The sequence below is a fragment of the Asterias rubens genome, chromosome 20 (genome assembly GCF_902459465.1).
Source record: "Asterias rubens chromosome 20, eAstRub1.3, whole genome shotgun sequence".
In the NCBI taxonomy this organism is placed as follows: Eukaryota; Metazoa; Echinodermata; class Asteroidea; order Forcipulatida; family Asteriidae; genus Asterias; species Asterias rubens.
This window is the reverse complement of record NC_047081.1, coordinates 3,438,463-3,460,665: the sequence shown is the minus strand read 5'-3', so window position 1 is coordinate 3,460,665 and position 22,203 is coordinate 3,438,463. Positions and strand designations below refer to the sequence as shown.

General features: G+C 37.9%; 1 protein-coding gene across 4 annotated transcripts in view; it reads right to left on the bottom strand.

The window, feature by feature from the left end:
• Positions 1–4,131: 4,131 nt before the first annotated feature.
• Positions 4,132–22,203, bottom strand: part of LOC117303763 (serine/threonine-protein phosphatase 2B catalytic subunit alpha isoform-like) — a 55,231-nt gene continuing 37,159 nt past the window's right edge. Inside the window, exons 10-14 of one of the 4 annotated variants that reach the window (XM_033788107.1) lie at positions 19,043–19,066; positions 13,699–13,737; positions 9,654–9,738; positions 8,477–8,574; positions 4,132–7,583 (exon numbers count right to left, since the gene is read on the bottom strand). In XM_033788107.1, coding sequence (XP_033643998.1) covers positions 7,456–7,583; positions 8,477–8,574; positions 9,654–9,738; positions 13,699–13,737; positions 19,043–19,066 — 374 coding nt within the window. In that variant the 3' untranslated portion in view covers positions 4,132–7,455. The remainder of the gene's footprint in view (positions 7,584–8,476; positions 8,575–9,653; positions 9,739–13,698; positions 13,738–19,042; positions 19,067–22,203) is intronic. The other 3 variants (XM_033788109.1, XM_033788108.1, XM_033788110.1) reach the window with 3 other exon arrangements.

The window sequence follows — 22,203 nt, the reverse complement described above, 5'->3', positions numbered from 1 at the left end:
CGCATTCTAGAAGGCCTATTAGTCTGGGCATTATGAACGAATTGCCTTCAATGAAACCAATATCAAGTTATCAACATTAGAAGAAGAAAAAAGTTCAGACTCAATAAAAACTACCATGCTGAACATCATTAATACATTCATCATTAATCATAATAAATTTGTTATCTTCAATCCCATTAAATTATACTCAACTTGAAAATTTACACCAACTGTTTATTTTAACCAATATTACGTCAAAAACATCCCCTTGGACAACTCTATATTGAGCTACCTACTTAAAATGTAGCTTAAAGTTCCTTTTTCTCTCAGAATGTTAGTCTCTTTAAGATCCTAAAAAGGTACATTATTGGCCTCAGAAAATTGCCCGTTGATAACATTTTTAGTTTTTAGATTTGAAACATAAACCAACCCATGTACTGCATTCCTTTTGTTGTTCACTTTTACTTTTTTTGTCTTTAGTCGTGTAGAATGTTTTGCGTAACGTCTCGACAATGTGGCCACACGAGGGCCAACTGAATTCTGATGTTTGATAAAGTCTGTCCAGCATGAGCCATTAAAAAAAAATGAGGTCACTACCAAAATTGTTTCGCTCTTTTATAAAGAGTTATTTTGTTGCTTGCAAAGAAATTTTGCTCTCTACCTAAAATCTTGCGAAAAAACAACAGAGCCTGGCATGAAAATATCTTTCAATAAATGCAAGTTGTATGAAATCGTCAAAAAAGACACATAAAAAGTTGACTCGAGTAAAGAAGGGAGAGAGGAGAATTCCACCATGAGGAGAAAAAAAAGAGGAAAGGGTAAAATCCCATCAGAGGGATGTTTTCTGTCCGTTACATAAACACCCAATGGAAATCAACAATTCATTTTTCCACCATTTTTTTTAAGAACCGTGGCTTTAACACTCTGTGCATAAAATGTGACAAAGATTGATTTTCAGACAAACACTCTATAACAAACAACCCAGGTGCGTCATTACCAATATTATTACGAAACGTCTGATCTCAAAATCGAACAGACTACATGAAATTGACAAATTACTAAACAAAAACACTGTCTATGAGAATCACCACAGGTCGTAAGAAATTAAATTGTTGATTGGACTCACAACCTTGTTCCTACTACAGATGATTGACCCATACAGCACAAAGCAGGGGGTCAACCATAAAAGATGACCACAGGCTGCCTAATGGGATTTTCACCCTAAAATCGGTCGAAAAAATGTGTTTTGTTAATGCATCATGAAGTGTTGCAGTGATGTTCGGAAGTATATTTGAATGTAGAAGCTGATCGTTTAAAAGTAAATATAAGCACCTTCATGGTTGTATGCGCCATCTTGTTTATGAAGCAGATTCATTTAATTTTAGAATGCATTGCTGCTTGTGATTCAGAGCTCAAACTTCCATGAACCTTCAAGACACGAGTGTGAAGTCCAAGTCCCAGGCAGCAACGAGTGTCCGAAATAAACCAATCTGACCCATAAACAAGATGGCACATATCACCATGAAGTACTCATTCTTTCTACTCTGGGAGGAGAGAGCTGGTCATTACCAATGAAATAACAACTAGAGGGTGCACTGGTGATGCTTTTTGCACAAACGCGACGGGATCGCCAGCAGACACGCGCGCGCCATTCTGTACGCGCATTGAATATGAAGTACACGTTGGAGTTTGTGTTTATTGAACGCTCCCCCGTGCTGTTTTGTCAACTTATAAAATGGCTGAACAAACACGCTGTGCGATGCCTGTTTTGTCTACTTAGAAAATGGCCACCTGCGCGCATGGTGCTTTTGAATGATCATACATAACCTCACCCTAATGCTTAGTGGTACTCTTGGGTACCTCATGCTCACCCCAACAAGCCTCAACAAGCCTAGCCTTTAATCCCCAATAAGCTTGTTTCATACTTCCTGTCAATGCAAATGTGAAGCAAATTTTGACGTCAAATGGCTGTCTTCGCAGTGAATGTTTCGCAGCAGTTAATCACAGTTGTTGTGAATTATTCCTTTCGAATTTGCAATGTAACAAAATTAATATCGCATTCGCAAGAAGTATGAACCAGTCTTTAAACCTCAACCTCTTTGCCTCTTGTCTGCATCTTCTCACAGTGCTTAACATCACAACTTTTTCAAACATCCTTTCCCCATTGCCTTCAATGTTTTAAACCTCACTTGCCAGTCAACTCATTGTACCCTCACCCCTCAGTCATGATCAAGATCATTTCATCCTCACAAGTAGACTTCACTTGATTACCTCTTACTGCCCTACCAGTTGCTCTTGTTTAGTAACTAGTCACATCAAATGAGCTACATTTTTTTCAAATAATGAACCTCATTACCTCACTTCTTGGTGTACATCACTAGCCTCATTTACAGCCCAAATAACCTGTGATCTTCAAACCTGCATACTCGCATACATGACCCTCTCCAACACTTGTCCATTCTTACAGTCACCTCAAGCTACTTGTGTACCACACCGGTATCAATGACCCTCCCACATACACGACTCTCTTGAACACTCATTCACTGATACATACACCTCATGGAAGTTGGGTACCTCAACTGTACCACGACCCTCACACTTACCTTACATACACACCACAAGCAAACAACACCAGGTACCTGATGGCATCAATGTCTGACATTGCCCCTTAGCAGCTATACATCTTCATCCTCAACACAACCAAACCTCAACCATTATATAACCCTCACACACATAACCCTCATGCACAAAACCTCGCACACACAATATGCCTCTACCTCTCTACCTCACACACTCACAATATGCCTCCACCAGCTGCAACCTCTCACACAAACACTGTAAGCAATATGTCAAGGTCCAAGGCTAGTGTTGCATGGGAGAGAGAGAGAGAGATCAAAAAAGTGTGATTGACAAGAATGATTACCAACTTTAGAGGTTGCCAGATCAGAAAACATAACGCTCACACTCCTTTTGTCTTTTGTCAAGAGGAGGAGTGTTCTTAGAATTCACATTGCTGTGAGGCATTCACAACACGGTAGCTGGAGGCTTGTGTAATTTCTTAACCACATAAAATCTCTCAAACAATTAGTAAGTGAGGTTTGCGGTAGCACTATGTGTTAATCTTTTTTGAGTAGTGTTGGCTTAAAAAAGTACGACAGTGGTTGACAACTCCAATCGGTCAATCTGAGACTAACATTTGTGGGATTTTATCTCCTCTGCATGGTGTGGGTACTGTTTTGGGAGAGGATTAGAGTAACAATACTTTGGGGTTGAGAATAGTTTCCATAATTTGTCAATTTCATTTCAGAAATGTATTTCCGTTTAGTTTGCTTCCAGACGTCCCATAGACTCAACAGCGAGGTAGAAGTCCATCCGCCCCAATAGTTATTATTATTATTTTAACATGTACAATTTTCAAAAAGTTTACATGATATAAGTTTGTTACATCTAAAGAGAGAAGGGTGACTGAAAATTGTGTGCTGTGGTTACGAGATCTACGTGAAAAGAGATACGAATACGTCCAGACACTAGCTAGAAATTCCCACATTGCAATATAAAAATAGTAAAAAGAAACAGTTTTTTTTCAAGTGCATCAATGCGTTTTCTAACAAGTTTACGACATTCAACAATTTTGTGTATTTTTTTCCGAACTTTTTTTTTTTAATCTTAAGATAATAAGAACAATAATAATTAAAACTGTACAGCGTCATCAAAAGAGGAACAGAGAAAAGCAAAGGTACACTGAAGTTTTTTTTTTTATAACAACAGATAACTGTCCACACCTAGATAAGGTTTATAATTATCTCCTTGTTTTCTACACAATTTTCACAAAAAAGCGGAAAAAGTAATCACTTCTGTATAGGACTAGAGAGGAACTCAGTCCACAAAGCCGACCGAAGTAAATTTCTATACCTAGGTTTCCTAGTTTCTACAAAGTGACATAAAAAAGAAAATATATTCTCCACGACTTACTACTTAATGAAGTTTTTCAAGTTATATTAGCCATGCGTAATTAAATTGTCTCTAGTTATTTTTTTGTTAAATATCGGGGCGAGTTGAAACTCATTTCCATAATGTAGTCATTTCAACTCCCGAGTTAAAACACCCCCACCCCTACACAACCATTTTGGCCTGCGGTCTACATTTCGTATAACTTTTTTTTAGGATACAGAGACCGTCTTCAATAATTTTGTTTTTAAACATACATACATACACAATTTTGAACATTCTGCATAGCTATACGTAGCCATACATTTATACACCACTGAGATATTTCTCATAGACTTAAAGGATTTGACAAAATCCATTTTGGTTACAATCACTTTTACACACCATCAAAACACAGTTCCATGGAGGCTTTTTGACCACTGCCTCATACTATATAAACAAACGAAATATAAACAAAAAAAGCAATAATTCCCAACTTACAATATCTTGATAATAAAGGTCACTTAAAAATGTACACAGAATCTATATTTTTTACCTCATAGTTCACGTTAATTTCTTTTTTGTTGTTTAATGTACAGAGGGATTGTACATGAACTACTGGCTAATAATTATACATTACTGAACAATATGAACGGTTGAAGCTGTATACAAGCCATGCAGATTGGATACCCTTTTTGAGGGAAGTTTTACAAAAACGAGAGGAAATTATCTCCCAAACGAGGTATTTGGTGTGGCAAGCATATCCTGATTGGGTACTGAGTTATGTTCTGTCATCCCCAACTCCAAGTGGTGTACATTCAAAGCAACATTTACAACCAGTCAAACATTATTTCTTCAGCATATAAGCATTTTCTGATTCGGTTGGAATTTGTAACATGATTATTGACTAAAAGCATTACAAAAGACCACACCCTGGTTCGACAATCACAGAGACATCATTGGCTAGAATCAACAAATTGCCTGGTAACCTTATGCAGGAAAGGTGTACAAATCAATGCAAAGTACCAGCCATTTGACCTTTGGGTCAATCTATTTGAAAATTGAAAAGCAAGCTGGGCACTTGCTCTTAGGCAAGGCTTATCTGATGATTAGATTTAGGCGTTGCATTTTGAAGGATGAAAAAAATGGAAGTTATGACCAGCATAACATTAGGTATCCAAGTCCAGAGAGTGACGACGCCCCCTTAAGAAATCTACTTAATGACCACGCCCCCCTCCAGAAATCTACAAGATGATGTACAGAGTTCAGAAATGTATTTACACACACAACAAAATGGCAAGGTTCACGCGCTGCGAACTCTTTCGTCCAAATGTGACAAAATATATATCACATTTAGGGTTGGGATATGGTTTTAGGTTAGTATAAATTTGTTCACTTCTGGGACCGGGATTGGGAGATAAATTTAGGAGAAAAAAAAAACAATCCTGTTTTTAATTTGCTATTCTAATCTGGGAATAGTTCATGGATGGGGCTATTAACTGGGACCCAGTCAGGAACCATTTCCTTGTTTGAACATGGGCCATGTTCAAATCAGGCATGGTCTTTGCCAGCAGTGACAACTTCAAAGATGCCTTTTATAAGCATGTTCATTCCAACATGGCCGTTAGTTCCAACTTGGCAATACGTTCCTTTGAATATTACCCGTACCCTACAACCTTGTTCCTGGTGGTGTACAACTGGCCAAGCAATCTCTATCGTTACCCCTGGAAGTGTGACTTTTAAAATAATTTTTTTTTTGACATTTCAATTACTCTGTTGGTCAATCCAGTCTGTGTAAGACTTCGCAGAATGCGCCGTAAAAGACGCATCAAGTCACAGAACATCTCCTGGCCCCCTTTCTTTCTTTTTCGATCTTGTCATACAGCTAGCTGTTTGCAGTTTAGGGTGACCACATCAAAACATGATTTGTTTGAAATGTTTGCGTCAAAATACAAGCATTTTGACATGCATCTAAGTGCCCAAGAAGTGCTCAACAGTAAAGCGTGCACCCAAAGTAGTCACTTTTGGTTTAACCAATCCACAATTGTTTTTCAGTGTTTCCCTTCCAGGATTATGTGACGAGAGGTATCGATACGGCGCGCTACCCACGGCGACCAGGCTGCCTACCCTAATTTTCCAAATCTGGAAACTTCATCATCCAATATACTACCCCAATTCAGGTATAAGTGTACCCTAGATCTTCATTGGGTTAGTTCAAGGTGGCAACATTTTTAGGTAACTCTGCCGATTATGAGATTGATATCTTGATTGGGGTAAAGATTAAAACCCAGTCAGGATAGCGTTTCATAACATACCTTCCATTAAACTATCCCAATACGGGTATATATATAAAAAGTTCCTGATTCACACTAAACTGACCCTGAAAAAGCTTTGAAAGTTAAATGCAATCTAATACATCAGGGCATCAAGGAAAGAAGAAAGGTACCAGACTTCTCTTTCCATAAGTTTAAATAGTGAACCTTTTGAACTGACTAAATAACAATTTAAAAAACTCAAAGCAGGCTGGCATTTATTTTTTGAATCAGAACCCAATCACAGCTAAAAAGAAAAACAGTCCACAAGATTAATGTATATCATAATAATAACTAGCATTCCGCGTTTTAATATTGAACAGCAGTTAGTATTACACAATGTACAAAAAATTGGGAAACGGATGCATAATGCACACAGCATTTTTTCCTATTCAAGCTGTTGGAATACAGTGGAGCGTCGGTCGAAGCCTTGACGCGGCCACAGATTTCAGGCTGTAGTTGCACAGAAATACATCCCAATTGCACTTTAATCCGATAATTTCCACTTTCAGTTAGACGTCCACACAAGACATGTTCCTGACACACTCCTACACTTTGTACACAAATATAATCGCCCAATCTTTCGCTAATTTGTTTTTGAAACGAAAAATTTAACAAACTAAGTTTGGCAATTTGAAATAAAATAAAATATTTTTCCCCCACCTCTTGCCATTCACATTTGGATGCAATTTCTTATCAAATAACATATTTTCTTCAGATAATTTCCTGAAAATAATTTTTGCGTCTCCTCGTTGAGATTGAACTAAAAAATTCTTTCGGGAAATAAAAGTAAACTTGCCAAAGTCCATAAAGCCTTTTGCTTTTTTATTTTTTGTTACTTTCGACCACAGCCTTACTAAACGTACTGCTTTACTTTCTGTGCAAATTGGTTTCTTATGAATAGTAAAAGCTATGATAGGAGGTACATAACCTGCGTGCGCCACGTAAAACGGCAGTGACACGCAACTTTTTTTAATTTATACACTGTCCCCTTTCAAGGGCAAAAGGGGTTTGTAATTACGCCCCCACCGTTCAGGATTTTATACACCCTCATCAAGGTTATAGCATTCTCCCAGCCCTTAGAGTAAACTCTTAGCTCATTTTGGTGGTTTTTGAATGCAACCCGTTCCCTTCGGAGATAAACTTGATGTCCAGCTTCCAGGTTTTTCGTTTATGGGGAGCGAGGTTGATGCTTCTTCGGCTCAGGGAGGGAGAACTCTAAAGGGGAGGAGTTCGTCTATGAAGCAGGGGAGGGGCCTGTGTTGTTAGGGGGCGTTGGTGAGTCCTTGCGTGGTGGCATCCTCTCATTGACTTTGTCTAGGCCCTTGGCCTCGGCGAACCCACTGATTTTGTGGAAATCCATTGCTGCAAAGAAACAAAGACAAATCAATATTTACTACCAAAGAGCGTTCTTGCGTCTGTGGTTGCCGTATCCTCAAATTGTATTGGGGGCCCATTCCTGGAATCGCAGCCATTGTTCTCTTTCAATTGCTGCCCCTCTCAGCGTTGTCTATCCAGCAAAGCTTGCTGTTAAGAAGTAACTAGTTTACTGGAGATGACCTGTATGAAGACCTGGTAGCTCTGGAAAATAAACTGGCGCAACCCTGGGAAACAATGGCCGACCCTTTCACACTTGCTCGACCCCTGATCTACCCCTGGCAAATGGGCATACCACCCCTACTCTGGAGTAGGGGGTAAGTGGTAAAACCATGGGGTGTTCTTAAAATATGCACCTGGAACCCGGTGGAATAAGGACCTCGGCGAGGACAGTGTGAAAGTGCGCCGTTTGGTAACCATGGGGTGAAAATAATCTTTGGGCCTCCCCATAATAATAAATAATAACCAATTCTTATGTAGCGCATTTCACAATAACCGTATCAATGCACTTTACATTAGTGCCCTGGTCATAGGGCCAATAGCATCCCTTTTTTAATGTTTCTCAGCTCCCTTGGGAGTATACAACCTGGGCAACAGTTTATATCGCTCCAAAGGCTTTTTCATTCACAATATCAACCTCTACCCTTGCAGGTACCCATTTATTCCCCTGGGTGAAGAGAAGCAATTATAGTAAAGTATCTTGCTCAAGGACACAAGTGTCTTGACCGGGATTCGAACCCACACCCATGACTGTATTCCACGGGGATATGAGATACAGAGTGAAAAGGGCTGTAGGGTTAGGGTGTGGCTGTGGTAAGGGGTAGAATAGAGGAGAAGGGTCGTCTGATTTTGGGGATTGGGGGGGGGGGGGGGGGGCTTACCATTCTTGAGGGTGTCCCGGCCTCCAGATAGGATCCCAGCAGGTAGCATACCCGTTGGTGTCAATCCCTTCAGTGTTAACACAGTCTCGCTCTCTTCTCTGTAAATTAATAAAACACAACAATAAATTTAAAGAGAGAATTTGTTTTGGTACACACAGACAAGCCTACTAAATCCAGCAACAGTGTCATGTAATTAGAAATGACCTCCTTCAACCGCAATTTTGTTACAATTCCCGATAAGATCATTTATGTCAATGCCCAATCAACAGAGTGAGATATGACCCAAGTGGTTTGATTCAGCTGTAACCACTGATTGTTTCAGCCACAGGTGACCCATCCCAGCTTTTGGCTAGGATCGACAGATACAAAACTAAAATAATAACAAATTTTCTTTTTACAGCACTTCATATACCGGCATCTCCAAGCCCTTATCATATTTTATTTCCGGACAGGTTTTTGAATCATGAGACCTACTCTGTGCGGGTTTACAAGGTGCAGTGCCGCATTCGGCTCCCACTGCCACAAACACTGGGGTAATAATTCAAACTGGGTTCTTTTAGGTGCATTACACAACAGACGAGACCAAGGACTTTGTCTAATCACATAAGACAAAGCAAGGGTCTTGCTTGAAGGAACACGTTGCCTTGGATCGGACAAGTTGGTCTTTTAAAAGCGTTTGAAACCGTTTGTTATGAAATGCATATGGTTAGAAAGATGTTTTAAAAGTAGAATATAATGATCCACACAAGTATCACTCGAAACTGCACGGTTTTCCTTTTACGTTGCAAACTATCACGGTCGGCCATTTATGGGAGTCAAAATTTTGACTCCCATAAATGGCCGAACGTGTTAGTCGACAGGGTAAAAAGAAAACCATGCAATTCAGGGCATATTTGTGTAGATAATTGTATTCTACTTTTACAATATTTCTCTAACCATATACATTTTACAACAAACGGTTACAGAATGATTTTCAAAGACCAACTCGACCGATCCAAGGCAACATGTTCCTTTAAGGACACAAGTGTCAAGACTGAACCCACACTGTGCTGATCAGAAACACCAGAGCTTGATTCCAAGGCGCTTGACTGTACCGATCAGCCAGTTATGTTTGCAAGTATAACCAAAACTCTCCTGTAAAACTAATGAGGCAAGTAAACATCCAATTTGTTTATACCTGAGGACCGTGAAGACTCGGGCCATTTTGCCGATCGCTCGGATCTTGTTTCTGATGATCTCCTTACGTGCAGCGGCTGAGGCAGCTGGATAAAAGGGAAAAGAAATATATTATGATTACATAAATATTCATATAAAAAACTGTTTAAAAATGGGAACAAATCTTATAAGCAGAAACACTGAATATGTGAACTGGGGAAACAGTAACTTTTTCCGAATGAATTCTTTCCAGTAATAATCTCACTAGGATTGATTTCTCAGTTAAAAAAAACCATCAAGTAAAAAACAACAAGGGAAACAGAACTGATTGTGTTCTATTTTGTTGCAGAGGGTCCTGTCCCTTCACTAAGTGTTAGACCAAGTCCAAAATGGCTACTTCAGCTACGGTTACGACTAAATCAGTGTGTCTGCCAGTGTTGAAGACTAGGCAGACACAACCGATCTAGCCGTAGCTGTAGCAGAAATCACCATCACGGCCTTAGTCTCATTTTAAAATTGTTGTGATTGCACCCACAACCTTGGAAAACTTAAGTTCATGGGTCAATTTCAAATGTTCATTGAAGGTCTGTTTCCGGCCCCAAATTATAATGAAAGTGTTTGAATTATATAACACCACAACAAGCCAGACTAAGCCTGGAACACGCCATTAGCATTGATGTTACATGACCACGTGGTCAAGAATGCTTGCTAAGCAAATTACTGTGTACTCAAAAATATTAATGGGTTCCTTGTAATTGGGGCACTGAAATGTGTGAAAGCAGTTAAAACTTTAAAGACCAGAGGCCGATTTCAAGAAACTTTACGCAACTGCGTAAGTCCACTTGCGCAACGTTTATGGCGTAAGTTGCACCATAAACATTGCGCAAGTGGACTTACGCAGTTGCGTAAAGTTTCTTGAAATCTGCTGCGTGAAGGTAAAGGATTAATATGAATCAAATTACAGCCCAGATTCAAAATGATTTCAGTGAAATATTATCAAACCGTATCACTTTGAAGGGAAATTTTTCTATAAGATCTTTTTGAACTATCAACAGCTGCAGTTCTTGTCACCAGTAAGTGGAAGGTTTTGTGTATCAAAAGTGACCCAATATCTCATATCAATGCATCAAGAAATAAAAGCCACCAGGTCAATTTTTTCGTAAGCAGTGGTTTTTTTCTTTTTTTCTTTCTCAAATTTGTTTTTCTTTCTGTGAACGAATATTTTATTGGGAGATTCTAACTTGAGGCCCGGTCCCACTGCAGCGATAACGAGAACAATACGACCACGTCGCAAAGAGAACACGTTCTATTGGTTGAATTGCTCCACGCAGAATACGCACACACTCATTCAACCAATAGAGTGCGTTATCTTTGCGTCGTTCTCGTTCTCGCTGCAGTGGGACCGGGCCTTTACACTTGTCCATTTATCAACATTGATTTGTCTTTTTTCAAAAAAAAAGATTTTGCAAGACAGATTTGAACATCAACAAAATGAACTATATAATCGGAACAATGTTGTCTACTCAAGGGGTGAGTTTTGGTTGAAATGATTGGCCGGCTTAGGATGTGCAAACATGATGATTGGTTAGTTGTTAATAATGATCAATGAATATTCATGAATCCATTAGGTTCATCACAAAATCAAACTGGTTAATCAATTTACTTGTAAAAATCTCAAACCAAATATGAAAAATATATATCGGGCAAACCATCATTCGGGAGTTAAACCCGGGAAAAAATGCCGGCTGTTTATAAGTGAACCAAATAAACCAAATTAACAAAATTTTTACAATTCTTTCCAACAATACAAAAATTGAGCAAATCAAACCTAAACTTCTGTTGGCTCACCATTCCTCGATATTTCTTAAGTTACTTACAAAATAAACAAAATCCTGAGATGTCTAGAATTTAAATTCACTCACCAATTCATATTCTCTAATAATTCATGCATTAACCTCTTACCACGGGAATAGCAAAGGCAACAAAAATGTTGTCAACTTATGCTCAACTACTCACAAAAATGAACATCTTATATGACAGCTTAGTACATCAAACTGACTTTGCCTCAAAGTATACCTTTGGTTTTTGAACCATTTGATTGTTTTGATTAAGCAAACTTATGATCATTTCAACAGGTAGTTGCGTTTTTGAGTTTTCACCATAAATCAAGAGTGAATAATACCCATGCAGGAAGAATAATCCCAGCTAGGAGTAAACAATCTAAGAATCGTTGCTGTCAGTTACGCAGCTCAGATTAAAATTCGGGGGACAAAAAACTACATAGCTGCAGTACCTCTTCTAACCATTAGTTTTCATTGCCATTAGTTTAACTTCCTTCAAACGGGTTATCAGATACAACAGTTGTTCAACAGTTATTGATAAATTTTCCTGTTGTTTATTTTCTAAAGTTCATATTTTCTTTTCTGTTTTCCAGCTATAACCATTTTTTCCTTTGTTGGTGCAGTCAAAAGTCAAGCAGAGTTTAGACCAGACAGCTTACTTGCTTTGCTTTAAAACTGCCGATGCAGCCAAAACGAACAACACCATTTCCAAAAGCTATAACGTTTCTGCATTTGTATGAGCAAGGGGTTCGAGGCACACAAACATTACACCCAACCACTAATCACAAACCCAGAATCAGCCAATGAGAACTTTTTCGGTCATCACACACTTCAAATGGTCACACGAGGGAGCTGTCTAGGAAGCCTCACAGATCTAGAGCCGAGAGAACACTGTGGTCTTTACGTAAAATCTGTCTCAATGTTCGAGAGTGAACATTGAACTTGAACCCACACTCTGCTGATCAGAAACAGAGCTAGAGTCCAACGCCCATGGCCGTGAAAGTTGAAACGCCACCAAGGAAAAGACTCTCAGCGTTCTCTCAGGTTCTTACCAAACTGGGATCATGCACGAGTTCCAAATGGAAAGAATGATCTACATTTGAAATAAAATCAGGTATCACCCTCATCCTAAACTACTAAATACCAAGACATCTTCAAAAGACAGCAGATCTAAAAGCATCATAACTATAAAACTCAATCAAGAACTCAGGAAAATTTGGCGCAACCAATGTGTTCCAACACTCTTCTGATAAAAAATTACAACAATAAATTTGTTCATTGCATTGTTAGCCAGTTAGAATCAAAGTCAAACAAACCAAAACAATCATTTCAAATTTCTTTCTCTAAACCAATCAAATAAATAAAAGTCTTGGACGTAAAAAAAAAAAGTACTTTCTATAAACACATTAATAAACTAATTAAAAATTTGGAACAATCAAAACAAAAAGATTGAATGTGAAAGATAAAATTTAAATGATGCAAAAAGATATCAGTAAAATTTTTCACACTGTTAAATAGTTTGTCATAAAAGCTGATAAGAAACTCATTAAAATGTAAGAAACTCATTAAAATGTAAATGTTGCACTCAACGTGATGCAAGCTTTTGCTGTAATTATTGTGCATGTTGCTAAAAAACTGCTTTATGAAAGAGCGTGCGGAAAAGCATGTGGAAAACCCGTTTAAAGACACACCAAGGGCTAAACACTAATGGGGCAAGCACCAACAGCTATTGCGGGTCTCAAAGAAAACTTATAATAATCTGATAATAAATATTGTAAATATTATTTTTTCTTTTCATTTAAATTGATTGATTGAATTCAACAGGTTGTCTTCTAGATTTTGTCAATCTTTTGACAAAAAAAAAAGAACAAAGTGAGCCATGAATTTGTTTTAAAAAGGCTGGGCGAGTCTCATTTCTCTTCAAATTTCCCAAATCACATATTTATTTTAGACTACAAATTGATGAAGATATTTACTTTGACGGATTAAGTCAAATCAAAATCATGATATTTTTTTTCAAACATAAATGCTGTTTTCTAACCTGAAGGTAATCTTCTTTTTTTTTTTTTTTGGGGGGGGGGGGGGGGGGGTATTCCGCAATTTGTGTTGGGCTTTTTTATTTTATTTTTATCCACAAGGTCAAACCAGGATGGGTTGGGGTTAAAATTGGTGGGTCATTGGGTCAACAGGGGTCAAGCATTCATTCAGCAAGTGACAGTGACTTACCGGTTGTTGTTGGGGTCGAAGCATTGCGTGAATGGGCAGCTGTTTGCGTGATAGAAGGTGCATATGTGCGTACTTGGTGAATACGTGTGTATACAATTATGCTAACTAACTACATACAATTTGGCACTCTCCAAAAACAAATGACTATCGAATTAATAGTTCCAACAAAGAAACTTAAATTTTCCCATTTTTTTAAATCTTTTTTTTTTTAATATAAGTGTGAACCAAAATGTAAAATTCACTTTGAACAATGATCTCTTTTTCCTTTTTACAAATTTTTCTTGAAAACCTTTACTTTCCGAACTTTTCCTTAGGATTTTGCTTATTTTATACATACTTTTTTCTGTATAATAAAAGTAATTCAAAATGTCCAAATCACATTGAGAAATACTGCTTTCCTTTCAAATAATCTATTGTTGAACAGTTTCAGCCCCTTCCTTAATACAAAAAAAAAAAAAAAATCAAGTGAGGTTTGCGGGAAAATTATGTTTTTAACTCTCGTAAGATGTGGTGGTTTATCAAAAAACTGATGGATATCAAATCAGCGTTTTGATCTTTTTTTTGGAGAATGCTGGACTCTGTTGCTGTATGCTGCTTTAGCTTAAAGGCAGTGGACACTATCGGTAATTACTCAAAATAGTTTTTAGCTTAAAACCTTTTTTGGTAACAAGTAATGGGGAGAGGTTGATAGTATAAAACATTGTGGAAAACAGCTCCCTCTGAAGTAACGTAGTTTTTGAGAAAGAAGTGATTTTCAACGAATTTGATTTCGAGACCTCAGACTTACAACTTGAGGTCTCGAAATCAAGCATAAGAAAGCACACAACTTTGTGTGACAAGAGTGTTTTTTCTTTCATTAATATCTCGCAACTTTGATGACCGATTGAGCTGAAATTTTCACAGGTTTGTTGTTTTATGCATATGTTGAGATACAGCAAGTGAGAAGACTGGTCTTTGACAATTACCAATAGTGTCCACTTTCTTTAAGCATCTCCTGATGACGATCAGAGCATATCGATCGAATCGTTAATCTTTTAACAACCGGTTCTTCACAGAACCACAACAGCTTATAGAGAGAGCTAATTACACGGTGTCTCAGCAAACCTCATTTGAATGTACTCCACCATGCAAGTGTCAAACCTACTTAGAAAAAAATGACAGGAACAGTACAAAGGTTAACTATTATTAGTTCAACCGAACTGAACAATAGTAAACACTATTTTGAAATTATTCTTCTCATGAACATCTTGATCAGATGGGTGCCTACAAGCAATATCTACAACAAGTTAGTTACTACACAAAGATCTTCAAAACCTTTCAGCACATTTTAAATAATGCCTTTTTTATGCCGCCATGTTAACTTCAGCATCAACTGTGAATTTTGATTGTTGTTTTATAACACAATTTCATTCAATTTTTGGGGGGTATACAGTTTCTGTTCATCTAAATCAACAATTTTGACATTTTGTTTCTTCAAAACTGTAACAGAATTCAGATTTTAGTTCATGAAAACCATATTTCTTGTAGCATTTATGCCACAACTTCCAATTAAAATGCTTTGTCTGCATTGCTACGAAATTCACAAACACATCTTTTAAACTGTAAAACCATAGCCACACACAATCTAAACACAAACTGTGAATATTAAAACACAAGTAAGCGCTTTAATCTGCAGATTTTTCCACAGCGGCGTCACACATTCATTCTCACTGTCATACCAACACACCAAACACTTTAAGGTAGGCTCACAAAATATCAGAATAATAACCACATTCATCAAGGAAGAAGTGTACATGTGGGTTATTGGGAGACAGGGTTGGACATAACTTACAGTATGTTAATTGCTTGAAAAGTTCACTTTCCACTGATGCTAAAGCTTTGCATAAATTCTCTTCAGTTTATATCAACCAAAATCTCTGTCATGGGACCACAATGAGGCTGGAAGTCACAAATAGTCTGGGCCCTTTCTCTTTGATGATGCTAAAACCATTACTATGCACAGGGGACTAAACCATGCTATCCCATCTGTGCCATAGTGTAGCCTTCTTTTTTCGTCCTGTACCCATGTGGTACAATGGGACTGTTATAACTTACCATGAAAGTTACCAGACTAAATGCTTTAGTAGCAACCTCAATTGATTTCTCTGCATGATTAACCCTTTAGCCTCACTCTGGGCCACATTGCTTTGTAGTAGCCAAACATATAGCCTCACTCTGATTTTAACGCTCATGCACAATAAAGCCTCAGGTAACAACACAGTACAAGGGTCAATTAATATTCCAAAACAACATCTATTGAAGGGGGAACATGTAATCAAGTTTAATAAATATGTAATTTCTGTGACTGAACAATCACGCAAAGCTTGCACACTGAGCAGTAAAAATTAAAGGAACACGTTGCCTTGGATCGGACGAGTTGGTCTGTAAAAAGCGTTTGTAACCATTTGTTATAAAATGCATGATTGGAAAGATGTTTAAAAGTAGAACACAATGATCCACACAAACTTGCTTTTCCTTTTACTTTGCCAACTAACACGGTCGACCATTTATGGGAGTTAAACATTTGACTCCCATAAATGGCCAACCGTGTTAGTCGACGAGGTAAAAGGAAAACCGTGCAATTTTGAGACATGTTTGTGTGGATCATTGTATTCCACTTTTCAACATCTTTCTAACCATTATGCATTTTATAACCAACAGTTACAAACGCTTTTCAAAGACCAACTCGACCGAATTAAGGCAACGTGTTCCTGTAATAAACATGTCAGAAATCCCAAAGCACCCTATAAGGTTTTCTAGTCAACTAAGAAAGTAGTAAATTGTTCATTGCCTAAAAATTATACATAACCGACATATTAACCCAATTCAATATTTGAAGTTAAAAAAATAATAATAATAAAAAAGGATTAAACCAAATATTTGTAGATTCCTAAATTATATGAGATTAATTTCCACTACCTTACCAGAAAAGTACAAACTGAATCAATTATAAAATATCATGTTATTTGAGTGGGCAAGTTTGAATGTTTCATCTGTTTGGTTAAGTGACTACTTAGATGGATGAGATTTCCCCTTTAAAAGCCGAGATATGAAAGTGAAATGCTTGTCTTGACAGTATTAGAGAAAGAAAATGTAGGTTGTCCAAATATGAATGAAGTGCTAAACAGTGATAAGATGAGATAGACAGAGAAGGGGGGGGGGGGTGTCTTTGTCAGTCCGGCAGATTTCAAAAGGTGTTGGATTAACGCTAGCGTCAAACCCAGCCACAAATCTTTAAATTCAGCGTCAACGAAAATGCATAATTCCAATTCCAGCTTCATATCTAATGAGTGAGGACTCTCTCAGTGAAGGCCGAGGAAGGCAGGTTAAAGGGAGTGTGCCCCGTTTAATTGTAAACAATATATTAATTCTTAACAGTGTCTTTTGAACCAACCAGTGTAATTTCACTGAAAGGTGTTCCTCCTTTAAAGAAGTCGGGCAAAGAATACCTTTGGTTTTTTGAACCTGGCAATTGTTTTAATTCTGTATCAATGTAGATGTACACAATAAAACTAACATTTGAAAATTTCATTTCAAAAGGTGGTTTTCAAAAATATCTGGAGCGAATATCCATGCAGGGAGAATAATTCCAAAAATAGGAATACAAATATGAGAAGCAATACTGTAGTAATACTTCTCAGATTTAGATTCTGGGGCACCAAAAACTGTTATCATGTTTACATTAAGCATGTTACTACGAAATGAGAGGTTTCTCAAGATGCTTTTTATACACTATCACAAGCTGCTGTATACTTAAAACAATAGTTTTCAGTTTTGAGAGTGATTAGTAAACGTGAACCTTCCATTTAAGAAAGCATTGTAAACAATGTTTTTTAAAAAAAGTTGTTGCTTTTAACAACAGCTTGAATGTTTAGAATTTTGTGAATACTACTCTGGCCTTGCTGGGTTGACCCAAATTATGGTTTCCAGGAAATTCATAATGATGTTAAAAAAATATCAAACGATATCATTATTTTGTCAATTCAACAAGCTGGAGGAAGGCTGGCTGCCAAATCAAATCATCAAATGAAGTTATCATTAGTTGTGTTCTCAAAAATCACGGTCAATTGAATAAAGATGGAGCTGTGTGATGGATGGGAGTAACTGCTGATGAAAACTAGGTTTGTCTTTTAAACAGTCGACTTTAAAAAAAATGGTTATCTATGTGTTTCAGAAACTTCTAGACTAAGAGGCCATTCAGACTTGTAAATGATTAAAAATTTGTTGTCCTTTTTTGTTTTTTTGTTTTTGTTTTTTTGTTCCCCTTAAAATTGTGGGTGGTGTAGGTCAAAAGAAATAGCTAATACTGTTTATATTCATATACAAAATCTAAAAGAAGGCAAAACACCCAGCTGGCCAAGATTGTCAATTTCATTCTAAAGCATAATTTTTTTTTATTTCAGACAGGAAAAGTGGTTGATAACTACCGACGTTGGATTCATCTGCTCCAAAGTATCTGGTTTATGTGATACATTACTTTGCTTTTCTGTGCAAAGATTATTTCATAAACCCAATCAAGATTTTTTTAAAGGCAGTGGACACTATTGGTAATTACTCAAAATAATTATTATCATAAAACCTTTCATGGTAACAAGTAATGGGGAGAGGTTGGTAGTATAAAACATTGTGAGAAACGGCTCCCTCTGAAGTAATGTAGTTTTCGAGAAAGAAGTAATGTTCCACGAATTTGATTTCAAGACCTCAGATTTAGAATTTGAGGTCTCGAAATCAAGCATCTAAAAGCACACAATTTCGTGTAACAAGTGTGTTTTTTCTTTCATTAGTATCTGGCAACTTCGACGACTGATTAAGCTCAAATTTTCACAGGTTTGTTATTTTATGCATGTGTTGAGATACACCAACTGTGAAAGGTAGTCTTTGACAATTACCAATAGTGTCCACTGTCTTTAAATCAAAATGTTGGGTGTGGGTGGGTGTGTGTCTTAAAACAATTTTGAAATAAAATCCAAATTTTTGAACATTGACTCTTCTGAATAACCCCTAAGAACACATTGAGGTGACAACTAATAATCTAAGATAGTCAGTTCCACTCCTACTTTTCACACAGAAAAAAAAATAAACACAGAGGATTTGTGACTATGGGTTTACAAACTAGACGAAAGAAAGAAAAAAACTTCTAAAAAAATGAAACGACAAGACTTTTGTGGAGTTGAAAGCTAAAACTAACGTGGTTGGGGTGTGTAAGTGTGTGACGTAATCAGATTACATGGAGGACATCCCAGTCAGGACTGCCTGAATTCTGGCGTAACTATGGTAACCACAACTAGAATTGTGATTGACTTACCCTGATCTGCATCCTCTTGACGACCTGAGGTAGGGAATTATGGGTCGGGTAGACCAAGTAGGTACATGGTAAGATTAAGGTTGTAAACATACAAGGGGTTTTTATTTTATTTTTTTATTAATCAAGGGAGGGTCATGCAAATTTGCAGGGGAAGGTGCAAGTATAAAACTTTTGACACACTAAATTGAACCCAGTTCTTTGTTGTCGTTTGCTTCTTAATGAAACACAGATGCTGAATTCTGCAGATTACTTGGTTTAAAAACTACCCACCCTGAACAAAACCCCTAATGGACCCCATGCATACACCGAAGTCACACAAACGTTTTGAAGCACAAAGAACCTCCATCAACAATGGGTGCGTTCGTTTAGCTTCCCTGGGTCTACCCCGGTGTGTGGTGTTTTCTTTTTCCAGGACGAACGTGTGCAGATAATTACCCACAATCGTCATGGAAAAAAATCCCGCTACACATCGGGGTCGACCAAGGGAAGCTAAACGAACGCACCCAATGATTTACATCCTAAGTGAGGGCATTTTTTGACCTCAGTGATGTTGTTTTTGGTTTTGAGAATGTGACGCCATATGCAAGGGGTCTGTCTATTCAACTGAGATGGGAAAGGTGGGAGGGCATACCCATGTCTCTCTGGTCTTCAGTATTCAAGATGAGAGGATGGTATCATATCATCATGTGAAACTTTGTGCGGTTGGAATTGAATAAATACTAATATCGTACCTTTTCTTGGTTTAAAAAAGAAGAATTAGGAATATGAGTTTCATTAAACAACATACACCTTAATTGGTTCAAACAATAAACAAATGTGAACAAGTCATTAAACCAATGGCATACTACATACGAATATGGCTGTGTAATATACAAGACATTGGCTGTGTTACAGTATTTGTCACAATATATTTTTGCGTTTTGTTGGGGTTGGAGTGTGTGGGTTGAGGATGGGTGGGATTAGGGTTGTTGGGGTTTGGGAAGGGTAGGGACAACCTCGTTCCCACGGGTGATCAATCTCACTGCGACATTTTTCTCCAGCATGCTTTGCTTGATCATAACCCCTGGAATTGTCAAATTTAAATGTGCTTTATGCTAGCACATTGAAATGAGCCATAAATGAGCATACATACTCATTATTCAAAGTTCTCTACGCGCGCATGCATGTCTTTCGAATAAAGAACGTTTTGTTTTTGTTTTTTAAAAACGTGTTTGTACCATTAAAAAACGCATCCGGGATCAACATACATGTACAAATATCTGGAAACTACGCGCGCACGCACTTGACATTTTCTGAGCCAATCAGCGTTGTTTCCTAGTACATCCCTCCCAGGGGTTAGTGACGAGAGGTATCGATCAATGCGCTGCCCACGGTAGCGAGGCTGGGGTAGGGAGTGCTTAGAGGTAGCGCTTTGCTTTGCTTGTACTAGTACTCTCTCACGATCATGCGTTTTGCAGGTTTTACACTGAGCTCGTCTACAGTGCACGCTTTGACGCACAATCACAAAGTAGAGTAACCGAAGGGTTGGGTTTACATTGGAGGGTCAGACGGGGGTGGCAGTGAGGTTCTTGGGTCACAATTAAGCAGTTCAAAAGTATTTTTCATAAAGAAAGTAAAGAAATAAAATAAACTGAAAGTAAAATCGCTCTACAGCGAACTACACATTACATAGATGGGGATCGTTGGACTTGTGCAGAAGGAACAAAACTAGACAGAGTAAGCCCCCCCCCCCCCCCCCCCCCCCACAGACAAGAAGAAGCCTCCATCTAAATATTTTTCATAAACAAAGTATATAAATTAAAACAACTGAAAGTAAAACCCCTCTGCAGCGAACTACACATTCTAAATGTGAAATTTTGGGTACAATTGGAAAACCTTTCAAACCTGAGTGAAATAGTTTACAAATAACTGCATGTGCCAAACAACTATGTGTTGCACCTATGCTTGGGAAATTGCCAACACTAAATTTTGATATACTGAATACTTCCGAGAAATTCAGTTATGAACATTGTAGGACTAGAACTAACGACTGTGGTGTTTTTTATTTTAAGTTCCAATATAACAAGGCTTTCCTCAGACAGGGCCCTCCACAAAATGACATCAAGAACAAGGTTCCAGACACTAAGTCATGATTTGATAGTGATAGCTTTGTTTGGGAGTTTGTTTCTTTTCTTAATTCAAATTCCTAGTTAAGGGATCCGATAAAGGTCCACAAAAATTACTTTCTAGTTTGAGACCTATGATAGACTGTCAATTTCTGTCATTTACCACAACTAGTCTCCTTTTGTATTATTAGCCACTCAACTATTTCTTAAAAGTAAGAAATTCAAGTGCAGGGGATAAATTAAAACACATTGAAGGGACACACATCTAAGATCTAAGATTGATTTACAAACAAATGCCTGCAAAATAAAATCTTATAGGTGGGGAACCAGACTATAGAGGAACCAGACTACAGTCAGAACCAGAATGTAGCTGGAACCGTAACAATGCTGGAAGCAGACAGTTGCAATGTATAGCTAGAATCAGACTGCAGTTGGAACTAGACTATAACTGGAACTAGACTTTAGCTGGAACCAGACTACAGCTGGAACCGCAAATACTTTGCTATCGGTTACACTGTGCATAAGCAGTGTCCCTATGGACATCGCCCTAGTAGGGTGGTACAGTGAATGGCCCAACTTCACAAAACTGCTCAGAAAGAAAATCTACTTACATCAAAGCTGATAACCAGTTGAAATGCCACTTTATACAATGGCTGTGACTAGTACCCCCTAACAATATTGCTAAACACCTGTTCATTGTCAGAAGCTTTGTGAAGTCAGGCCATAAAATCATGCAAGCCTACGTTTAACACTGCAGAATCACATTTTCTCACTCACAATCTTTTCCAAACAACTACAACCTGCGGGCACATTGAAGGCCAAAAACACTTGGACCTCGAGAGAGCAGTAAGGGTAACACATAGGGCGACAGACTTGGTTTAGACAGAGGGACAAATCAATACATAACTTTATAAAGTTCACATGGCTGGGGGAGAGGAAGGGTGGTGGGGGGGGGGGGGGGGGGGGGGTTCAGGAACACTCCAGTCCCGTATTTTCTCTGAATATTGCGGATTGGTTGACAATTCACTTTGTTTCATTACTTATGGAGTCTTGTCC